Genomic DNA, 12,035 nt, shown 5'->3' with positions numbered 1-12,035 from the left:
TATATAGATTTTTTTTTTAAGTCTGTCCCTCAATCCAGATTTACTTCCCTAGTCTTCCTTTTATCACCAGTTCTGGAATTTTTCCAGTTTGTCAAGAAGTGTGAAAAGCATGTTGAGTTGGTTCTGTCAGTTCAGATTCTTTGTTAGAGAAGAGCTGAAAAGAATAAAAGCTCCATGAAGCCTGAATTCATGCAGAGTGCTCTAGGAACACAGCAAGGAGCTGTTGAACTTGATGAGTTCAGGGAAAGACTTCATGGCCTCTATAAGCCTTAGTTTATTCTAAAGAATTATTATACAAGAGGTGACCACTTAGAAGTCTTTAAATGGTAATAGTTTAAAACTGTCTGTTCAGTCAGGCTTCTTGCACTGATGTACATCAAATATAATGTATATTTGAAGTTGAATGACTTAAATGCATTGCCTTTTAACAACTATATATGCTTTTTCAATGCCTGTTATGTGTTCAAAGTAATAATACTGTGATAATGACAATGTTTTTAAAGGTTTTGAAAGAACAAAGGAAGACATTTCTCAGAATAAAGATGAATCTTCACTTTCTATGTCAAAGAGCAAGGTAAGCATATTGTTGTCCCCAAATATATGATTATGATATTTTTCTAATATTAAGATGAGGGAACTGACACTGAAATCCTATCAGATTTTTATGGAATGTTTTTATTTTGGTGTATCTAAAGCTTGTGGTATGTGTGAAGAAAGGAAACTCCCACTGGGGCTGATTTAGGGGCTGTTGGTTACTTGGAAATACAGCCTGTTGGTTAGCAGTGTTCTCTCCCGAATGATATTGTTTCCAGTGTCTGCTACAGCATTACTTCTCAAACTTAAGTCTAAGGGTTCCATTCACAGAAATTCTCAGGGTTCATATTTTTTTAAGCAAAATTCTTACCTGTTTTGGGTTCATTCAAATGACAATCAAAACATGTACATTTTACTAGTTAGAGGCCAAAGATGTCTTGCAATAAGAGCCTGCAATTGAGAGACATTTTCTTAGAATGAGACATAGTTCTCTAAATTAGTAGTTCTCAAACTGAGATTCTTGTACATATTCTTAGGTCTGTTGAGAATTTTTCTTTAAGTACATATTCAAATTTGAGAAACACGGATGCATTGGTTTCCCTATGGGTTTGTAATTCACTAGAGTTTCTATAATTTGTCAAGGGATACGACTTTTGACTGTCATTTATGGTCAGGTTTAGTAGCAGGAGAAGCTCTTATGTTTGTGGAATCAAACTTCAATGACTGTAGGAAAACCTGTTTCTTAAGCTAGTAAATTCTCTGCTATTCTCAGCGGTAGGCTTTGCTTTTAAAACCCTATATTTTTTGTCCCTATTCTTGGGGGTAATTGAGAAGATTCCATGATATGTTTTTATGTATAATTTTACACAAGTTTTATTTGCACTCTTCAGTATTCATTACATAAAGGTCCATCTATCATAAATGTAAAAGTACTTCGGATGGAAGTTAAATAGTACTTTGTATGTATATAACATACACATGAGAAATGCCTTGATCATTTTGTATGAGATGTATAATTAAAGAAAATTGAAGAGGAAATAATTTATTCGTGGGTCTGCCATGGCTAGAAATACAGTGAAATTTATAGAATTAAAAAACCTGTTTTCAAGCAGTTCATACCAGAATTGGTGAAAGTATGGTATAATAGTCAAAGCCTAACCACATAAACCCCAGTCCTACATGCCACAGCCACCCATGCGTAGTCTCTAAATGGGGGGACCCGAAATGACACTTTACATACCTTAATGAAGCAGTGTGCATTAATGAGGAAAACAAACATAGGCTTCAGAGCTTCCCTTTGAGTACAAGAGCACCTAGTAAAAATGACTCCTTAAATTTAAATCGATTAAAATTAAATAAAATTAGAAATTCAGTTCCTCAGTTACACTAGCTACATCTCAAGTGCTCAGTAGACACTTATGGCTAGTGGCTACCATATTGGACAACTCAGATATAGAACATTTCTGTCATTCAGAAAGTTCTACTGTACAGTACTACTTTAGAGTCAAAAAAGTGACTTTGAATCTTGACCCTCGTACATTACCTATGACTTCTTAGATGCTAATTATGATGATATTAGTAGCTACTTTGTATTAAGAGCTTGATTTGTATCATTTTAACTCTCATAACAATACTAGAAGACAGGTATTATTGGCCCCATTTTATAAGTGAACAAACTGAAGCTAAGAAAAATAACTCTCCAAGGATCAAAGTGGTGAGCTGGAATTCAGAGGGGCTTCGCATTTTTTATATGTGCAAGGGAGATAAGATCTACCTCCCAGATTGTGATGCTGCAAGTGCCTGACAAAGGACCTGGTTAAGAATAGGTATTTAAGAATTCATTTTCTTCTTTTGAATAAAGAATTACAGTGAATGAGTGGGATTCTCAGCAAGGTAACTATTTGGTATAAGTTAAATTGTATTCGTCCTGTTATTTTCCAAGAGCTAAAACTTACTGATTTTATCTTAATTTAGATTTAATCTTGATTTATTCTGTTATCTTAAGAGGTGCAGAGTCACTAATTTGTCCTTAAATATTTTAATATATAATCTACTTTGTTGTTTTTCAGACCCATCCTAAAATTTATGCATTTATCATTAAACCTCATTCTCATAGAATTCTGAAGATTTTATTCTTACCTAAGTAGCTTTGGGAAACAAAATTTTGTTATTTCTTCTATGATTGATCTGTATAACTGAAACCATCAAACAATTTTAACCATATACTTTTTTAACTTGATGCAAAAAGTATCAATACTGTCATCTTGGTCATAGGATTTGATTGAGGTTAAGTGTTATTTCTTAAAATACGTAATTGAGACCAGTAAGCACAATGGAATACACCCTCCTTACTGCTTCCCCCCCAATTTTTTAAATAAAGGCAGTTCTTGTTTCTCAGTCATCCTATAAATGAGCAAATTGGAAAAATCAGTTAATCAAATCATCCTATCTTCCTGTTAGCATTTTTTAATGAATTTTTAATTGTCCATCTCAACAAAAGGAATTGCCAGCATGAGTAATGTGTCTAGTGGGATAAAAGAAATCCTATGATAAGGATAAGGGGCTTCTGAATCCAGATCTCTTGACTTGATTCCAGCCATCAATCTGTTTGTCTGTAGGTTTGCTAAATCATTTATCACTCTCTGTAAAAAATATATTTACCTGGACATTTAAAAAACCTTTCCAAACCAAAATATCTGATACAGTCATAGTAACATCATTATTGTTGTGTTCCTTATATCTGCAGTATTTTATTGTTTTCAAAGCAAGTCAGAAGTGTTCTCATACGATACTATTCCATTTATCTAAAGGTCAGATTTTTGACAGTGCTTGCAATCTAGATTATAGAACCTGAATCACAATATATACCAAGTATTGTGTTGAGCATATCATGCACTCTATGTCAGAACAACCCTGTGAGTTAGTAGGAATATCCTCATTTTAAAGATGAGGAAACTAAGACTGAAAGAGATTGAACAACTTCCCAAAGTCACATAGCACATAAGGGGACAGCAGTTAAGTAGGGAAAAAGAAAAGAAGGAAAGAAAGAAAAAGAAGTAAAAATATAACTTGCTGAGCATTCTAAGGCCCTTTAACGAAGAGACGAGCGGTACTATACATTAAACCCTGTGCTTGTCATTAAGATAGTGGTCAGTAAGGTTATAAAAGGAGGAAAACTTAGTCTAGTAAAATATTTCCAACAAAAATAGTGTATGGTTTTTGGTATTTTAAAAAGTAACCTGTTGATTCAGAAAACTTAGAGAGGAATGTATTAAAGAGACTGTAGAACTTGGTCACTGGATCATTTTTTTGTCTGTTTTTCAGGACTAGCTACACTGTATGGCAGGGGTTCCTTGAAGTGCTCTAATATCAAGATGTGACACCCTTATGTACTAGAATCTTTTAGGAATCACACACCAGATCTTGTCAAGTTGGGGAAACAGATTTCCTGTTGTTTATGAAGATGTCTTAAGTTTGAGTGACTGAGATTCTATATGAACAGTTTTAAAGGGTGAGAAATCATATAGTGAGATGATTATGAGCATGAGACTGGGAATTAGGTAGATCAGGGTGCAAATCCCAGCTTATCTCCTTACTGGCTCTGTGACTTTGGGCAGTGATTTAATCTGTTGGTCTTAGTTTCCTTATTAGCAAAAGGAAGATACTATTACTATCTCATAGGGTTGCTTTGGGGATTGAATGAGGTAGTACACAGAAAGTGTTTAGCATAGTACTTAGTAAACAGCCACTAATTTTCGTTAGCTTTTAAGCTAATATTTTAGTATTCTTCATTTAATAGTATCTAAGGAGTACGGTATAATACACGTTTTCCTCTTAAGCTCTGGGAAATAGAAACCATCATATTCCTCTGACAGTAGCCATGCCGTCTTTGGGTTCCAGGGTCAAGGAGAAGACAGACACCTGTTTGGCTTGAGGAATTTTGTGAAACTGTTTCGGTATCACAAAGTATACTATTGTCATGGCAGTAAGCAATGTGATGTTTCAAGTCCAGTTCTCAAAGGAGTAACTTGAACAAAACTTCAGTTAGGTTGATCCCCACCTTCTCCACTGAATGTAGTTTGCAGTTCCCTTCTGGTTCAGCCAGTTATTACCATCACTATGATAACCCATATTTTATACTAAGAGCAGAGGCATTTTTAGGAGAGATGAGAAAAATGAGCTGCAGATATTAGTTTCATTTTTGTTCTATTAATTCCTCAGATATTTATTGAGCCCTTCCTTTTCCCCAGGTGATAGCTGGGTATCATTGGTGAATAAACATGGTTCCTGCCCTCATGGGTCTTAAAATTGAGTGAGGGAGTTTATACCCAAAGCTTTTTATCCTTAATCACATCTAGTGATATTATGCAGATCTGGCCATTCAGCATTTGAAAGCCACCATTTGGATTAAGCCCCCATATACTTTCTTGGCACTAGGAGTAAAGCTAAGAACTTAAGTACCTTCTCCCGTGTCTAACAATCGGCAAAATTGAAAATCATAGGACATTGAAGGAATGTTTAATTTCACTGTTCCAGGATTTATAGAAGCAGCTTTTAGTTGTATGCTCTTCTGCTCTGGTGAAAGAGTGTAGTGTCCTTAAAGGAGTGCCGAGTTAGGAGACCAAGGTTCAGATTCCTGCTATATCGTTGTTTGGAAAATCATCCTCCCCCAGCCTCCCTCTCAGGATTTGTAAAATGCAGGTAAAACCACTTGTTATGCCTGTTTTTCAAGGTTCTTATGAAGATCAAATGAAAATATGAGGTATAAGCAAAGTCCAGAAACACATTTAAGGCATTAATAATAATTTAGGGGCACTGGATAGGTAGGAAGTAGTAGGTACTAGGAATGTTAGTTTTTGAACACTGTACAAATTAGATGGTGTTTTAATACTATCTAATCTGAATACTATTTAATCTGAAGATGTGTATATTTCTTCCCTTGGAGAAGGAGTAGCAACAAGGCAGTGTATGCAGCAATTTATTAGAATGCACAGGGTTTGGTTTTTTTATTTAGACTATTTCACCTGTTGCAAAATAACGTTGCTTTGGATACTTTTCTCCTAAGCATAACTAAATAGTGGTATACATTTCTTAGAAGTATCCTGGAAAATAGAATGCAAAAATTTACACATAATTTTATATAACCTCTCATTGTAGATTAATTTCTTAGTTTTTATTTTTGTTTTTGTGTGTTTACTGTGGATTTGTTTTTAAACCCAAATGCTGTACTTTAGGGAAAATCGGTATTTGAAAATTGGCATTTGCTTAAATTACAGCAATAAATGGGAAGAATGTCAGACACATAGCCTTAACATTGATCTGTATATGCCATATGTGTAGAATAAGTGAAGGTTTTAATTATTATTTCTCTTTTGTTCATTTTTATGTGCTTTCAGTCTGAATCTAAACTTTATAATGGCTCGGAGAAGGATAGTTCAACTTCCAGCAAGCTCACAAAAAAAGAATCTCTCAAGGTTAGTTTCCACATTTATTTCATAACTAACATTATGCTTTGCATATGTTTGTGAAAGTAGCCTAATAAAATAAATAAATACAGACAGTCCACAATTCACAATGGTTAGACTTAGGATTTTTTGACTTTACGATGGTGCAAAAGCAATACATGTTCACTGGAAACCATACTTTGAGTTTTGATCTTTCCCCAGTCTAACAACATGCTGTATGATGCTCTCTGGTGATGCTGGGCAGCGGCAATGGCCGCCACAGCTCCCAGTCAGCCCCACGATCACAAGGGCAAACAACTGATGCACTTAGAACATTTGTACCTAGACAGCCATTCTGTTTGTTACTTGCAGTACAGTGTTCAATGAATACATGAGATTTTCAACACTTTATTAGAAAATAGGCTTTGTGTTAAATGATTTTGCCCAACTATAGGCTGATGTAAGTGTTCCAAGCACATTTAAGGTAGGCTAGGCCAAGCTGTGATATTCGGTAGGTTAGGTGTATTAATGCATTTTTGAGTTGTGGTATTTTCAACTTATGATGGGTTTATCTGGATATAACCCCCACTGTAAGTTAAGGAAGATCTGTATGTGTCTTCCTAAAAGAAGAAAAAAATACCCAGACAGGCACACATAAAAAATGTTACTGTTTGTCTGTCACACTGGAGTCACCTTAAAAGGCTGTCTCCTGGCTCGCCCAGCGCTGCTTCAGGCTTCACCTGGCCACTGAGGACGAGGACTGGGTATCTCTGCACATCGTACCAGAGTCAGGCACATCGCTGTGTTGCAGAACACCTGATGGGAAGCTCTGGTATCTTTTGAAACTAGAGTTTACTGACTGCTAGGTCTTGGGCTGAATTGGCCCACAGGTAGACATATTTTGTTTGGCCTACACAGTGTTTTAAAAATTTGAGCTAACAAATCAAGTTCAGATTTCTTTCTTCTCTTTAGAAATATGCAATATTGGGCCTGCCTTCCAGAATGGCCATAGATCCTGGAGCTTAAGGAACACAAGCTTTCCAGCTGATCCCTGTGTAGTCTATTTTACCCCGTTGTTTTCTTATCTGATCCTGTATGCATTTGCATTTGCATTTGCAATCCCATATTAAATTAACTGTTAATTCAGATATGCATATTAATAAAGACCAAAAGTCTCCAGTTTTTCAGCTATAGAATTATTAATTAAAAGTCTCTTTACCGTTAAATGCAACTAGGAAGATTTTGTGTTATAGTTAAAAAAAATATATATCACTGATAGATTATCACCACTCTTCTCCCATCTGTCTAATAACAAGAAAGCAATAATAAGACTACGTTAATCCACTGCTGCTTTCCCAGATTATCTTCAGAGTGACTTATGAAGGTAAAATTTGATGTTTTGAGTCAATTAAGTTCATCGTGCTTTCTTAATTATTTATATCTTACATATTAGTATCAGGAAAGAGAGCAAAATTGCCAGTTGTAAGCAATTGTGACCTTGTTTGTAATATGAAAAAGCTGATAACAGAGTAGACTTCCATCAGGAAGAGAACGTATTATTAAGAAGAACTGTAGAAGCAGTACAGAAGCTTAGCTGGTGGTTAAGCTCATGTCTTTTTGAGCCGTCTGCCTCTGCTTGAATCCTGCTTCCATGACTTTCTAGCTGTGTGATCCTGGGCAAATTACTCTCTGTGCCTCGGTTTTCTTCTCTGTAAAATAGGATAATAATAGTCACACTTCTGAAGGTTATTGTGAAGATTAAATGAGGTTAATACATGTAAAGTGCTTAGAGCAGTGACTGGCGCACAGAATGTTCCCAGTAAATGCTAGCTCTTGTTATTTTATTCATACTCTGAATCCTGTGTAGCTGTTAAAAGAAGGAGGTTGACATGGAAACGCTCCAAAAAATATTGAATGGGTGAACACTTTAAAAATGTGTTTAATAAAACAAAAACACAAAAGCAGTATATTTCTGTAGGTTGTGTGCATAGAAAAGTCCTGCAAAGATAGTGTTTTCGAGAAGGCTAACTAACATTGATCAGTTCTGGGGATTGGAATAGGATAGGGTATACTAAAGATGGCTTTTAGCTTTATTTGTGTTGTTTGAAATTTTACCTCATGTATCATCACATAATTTTAAAAAGATAAAATCCTTTAAAAAGATGCAGAAAACTGGACTAGTAATCAGAAAAACTAGATTCTAACCTTATTTCTCTGAAAGTTCCTTCCAGCTCTAAAAAACAATGAAAAATAGTTCTTTTACCCTAACATGCTTGAATTCTGAAAAAGACTTAGAATTTTACACTCTATAGTCTACAGAGCTAAAAAATTGAGAAGAAATTTCCCATTTCTAATGAATTTTAAATTTTTCTATTGTTTTTCTAAAATAGGTGCAAAAGAAAAATTACCGAGAAGAAAAGAAAAGAGCCACAAAGGAATTACTCAGTACAATCACAGATCCTTCTGTTATTGTTATGGCTGATTGGTTGAAGGTCAGTTTGTGTTGAATTTTGAGTTCACATTGCTGGGTGTCTACCTACTAGAATAGGAAAGCCCAGAGGACACCTACAGCCTGCAAGATGAAAACAACTCCAAGGATGATTGGTGTTTCCTGACAAGCTATTAATTGTATCCCAAAGGTTCTACATTCCAGTCTTAATGGGGGGAAGGAATCTTAGTGTCTCTCTTGACAATAACATCAAATATGGATAGCAGTTCTTTTAAAAAGGCTTTTTGATTTGTATGACATTATATAGTCTAATCAATATGCTGTGAAGAAATAATTTGCTATTCAAATTATTTATTATTATAATAGACTTGGTATATGCATTATTGAGAAGATATGACACAAAGTTAATATGAAAGTTATCATTTGAAAAGGATTAATTTTCAGTAAGACATCCATATGGCTGTTTCCATACCTTATTCTTCTGGCCTCTGGTTATCCCCACTTATTTTTATTTCCTTTTCTATCATCCCAGTCACTCTGTCCTCTTTCTCACTCTTATCTGAAGGATATTTGGTAGGAATCTTACAGACTACTGCTAACTTTAAGAATGACCCTCTGAGACCCTTAGGCCCAAGAAGTTTCAGTACTTGGCATCCACCTGAAAATCACCCCAGCGCTGAAGTCTGTCCACTTTCGCAAAGAGTTAGTTTCCAACCTAAAATCCTTATGAGATCTGTCATGAATTCTCTTTCTAAAATGGGGTCTAGTGACAGTTTCCCTGATAGTTCAGGTAATCTGGGGTCTTCTTCAATGTTGTGCTGAAAATACCTCTGACTCATTTTGGCTCTACTTAGAAGTCTGTAAGCTCCAGAGCTCACCTGAGTTTTTCAGAGCTAAACCTGTTCTTGTCTTTGACATTGGGTTTCCCCAACCAACTCCCCCAAAGTTCCAACACCTCCCCTGGCTGACTTTGTAAACCTTACCTTCATTCTGATAATTTGCTATCCACGTTCTGCTGTCACATCTCCAAGATTCAGAATATCTCAGGTTAACTGTTCCTTTCACTTCTCTTGTCTTTCCATCTCTTTTAAATATACACATACTTTTTCTTCAAGATTTTCCCTTTTCTTCATGCCTGGCTCCAAACTCCCTCTTTCTAAATTTTTCTTGTTTGAAGTTTCTGTGGTATGCCTATTTGGGGTGTTTGGGGGCCCTATATTTGTTTCATAATTTAGGTAAGTGCATTAAGACAAGAGATGTTTTATATTAAATAAAAGTGAAGATAATTCTTAGTTTTTAATCTAAATAGTGTATGACTTTTCAGTATTGTAAATTCAGTGATTTGCATAGAAATACTTTTAATGGATTACAGAAATAGAAATTGATAGGAAAAACTAGTTATAGACTTATTGTTGAGATAGCATTAAATCCTAGGATGAGGAACATTTTATGGACTAAAGAGAGATTCATGTAAATTGTGTTTTAAAATTTCCCCCAAGAAATTTGTATGGCACACTTTATGTGATTACTAAGAACAAAGTAATTAGAGAGGGTAATGTTTGGGGCTGGAAGGACGTTCTTCCCTCTTCCTACCACCCACCGAATATTTAGGGAATGCCTGGTGCGTGCTGACAGTGTTCTCAGCACTGTTGATGTAGCAGTAAGGGGGAAGAGTCTTAAAAGGTAGAATAATCTTATATTCACTCAAGTAAAGTTACAGCTGTGACAGATGCCAAGAAGAAGAGAATCTCGGTACTGGGAAAGTATATTTTAAGGACCCTGACCTGGCCCAGAAGGTTAGGAAAACCATTCTACTTAGTACGTTATTTTGAAACTGTTGACCCAGGCTCTCACTAGAATTTAAGTTCCTCAAAAGCAGGAGCCATGCTATTTTTGTGTTTATTTGCAGTACTTGCCATTTAATGGCTTTTTAAAAACTATATACTGAATCTAAAGCTACATTTTATGGAAATTGTAGATTAAAACATCCTATTTGCCATTACGAGATTTGTATCTCGTAGAGCAGAAGGAAGAAAACAGCTTTATTTCTTAAATAAACTTATCTTTCTGTAGATTCGTGGTACTCTAAAGAGCTGGACCAAGTTGTGGTGTGTGTTGAAACCTGGGGTGCTACTGATCTATAAAACCCAAAAAAATGGTCAGTGGGTAGGAACAGTCCTTCTGAATGCCTGTGAAATCATTGAGCGTCCATCAAAAAAGGATGGCTTTTGTTTCAAACTTTTTCATCCTTTGGAGCAATCTATTTGGGCAGTGAAGGTAAGTAAGCACTTGTTACATAGGTAAGGTAAAGATGACAAGCTATGAGTGGAAGTGAGATAAATAGATTAATCTAAAGGTTGCTGTCCTCTGCCGGGGCTTATAAGTTTGTTTCGATTTTCAAGCACATCATTCCTCTGTCTGTGTCTGCCCACAATGAAATGTACACCAGAAGGGATTGTTTACCTTTAAGATCTAACTTAAAAATTTCTCCAAAAATGTTTCTCAAATTTACATTGTACCTTCTTATCTCTTGTCTGCGGGGATTCAGTTTGTACTGTTTTCTTTTTTAATTTGCACTTTGTAATATTGCATCATGTTTACTGTAAGTGCTTTTCTCTCTATCAAAATTGTAAGATCCCTTAGAATGGAAGCTACCATTTGTTTTTGTGGTCTTTCCTGCGGTGATATAAGTATACGGTAAGAAACCTATAAACAGAAGCAGTCCCACTTACTCTTAAGACAGCAGCTGTCTTTGAAGATGGAGCTCTAATGCTTTTATAACTAAAAGCATTACTGTGGTCACTCCTGTGTTGTAAAAGCATAAACTTAATCAGGAAAATAGAAATACCTTATTTGTTTAATCACCAAGGAATTCTACAAACAGTAGACATGCAGTATAGTACATGCTAACTCAATAAATGAGTTTAAGTTTTTACAAAGCGATCATTGTTTTAGTTTCTAAGAAGGTCACTTACACTCAAATAAAGGTTTCGGAGCTACTTATTTAAGGAAAACAACCTAATTGAGATTAGGGCTAACTAAAAGTAGCTTCAGCTTTTTGATTTTTTAAATATTGCTTACTTAGGCAATATACGTACGCCTAGGAAAAGACGTGGACTTTTTACCTTTATTTCCGTAGTCTGGAGTCGTAGCAGGAATAAATTTAGGATCACAGGGTTAGTTCCATTCTAGGATTAGGTACTTCCCACAGGGGAAGGAATTTAACCCATAGAACCTCTTATATTTATATATCATGTGATTCTCAAGTGAAAAAAAGTTACTTTCAAAACATTTTTATGTACAGTGTTTATTCTTTACTACTACTCTTAGGAATTGTAAGAATTATAATGAATTTTTAAACATTAAACATTTTTAATGTCAAATTTATTTAATTCCAAATATTGGTGGAAGGGAAATTTGTACAAGTATATGAACATCAGAATATTCTCCACAAGCAAAACCCACTTAGGACATTGTTTAAATTAGCTTCAAAGTCAGTGTCTGTAATTAGGAAATAGTAATGTTTATGAGTTCTTAATTGGTGTAAGGGACTCTTTTGAGCATTTTTACATGGAGTAATCTTTATTTAATTCTCATACCTATTAGGA

General features: G+C 35.2%; 1 protein-coding gene across 11 annotated transcripts in view; it reads left to right on the top strand.

Annotated features, from left to right (window-relative positions):
• The window catches only part of OSBPL8 (oxysterol binding protein like 8), a 196,096-nt gene that overhangs the window by 135,639 nt on the left and 48,422 nt on the right, over positions 1-12,035 (top strand). For all 11 annotated transcript variants that reach the window (XM_070600113.1, XM_070600115.1, XM_070600117.1 and 8 more), the window contains 4 exons: positions 504-574; positions 5,931-6,008; positions 8,369-8,470; positions 10,501-10,704. In XM_070600113.1, the coding sequence (XP_070456214.1) occupies positions 504-574; positions 5,931-6,008; positions 8,369-8,470; positions 10,501-10,704 (455 nt within the window). The remainder of the gene's footprint in view (positions 1-503; positions 575-5,930; positions 6,009-8,368; positions 8,471-10,500; positions 10,705-12,035) is intronic.

Source organism: Equus przewalskii, chromosome 29 (assembly GCF_037783145.1).
Source record: "Equus przewalskii isolate Varuska chromosome 29, EquPr2, whole genome shotgun sequence".
Taxonomy (NCBI): domain Eukaryota; kingdom Metazoa; phylum Chordata; class Mammalia; order Perissodactyla; family Equidae; genus Equus; species Equus przewalskii.
The sequence above is the reverse complement of the archived record's forward strand: the minus strand, read 5'-3'. Positions and strand labels throughout refer to the sequence as shown.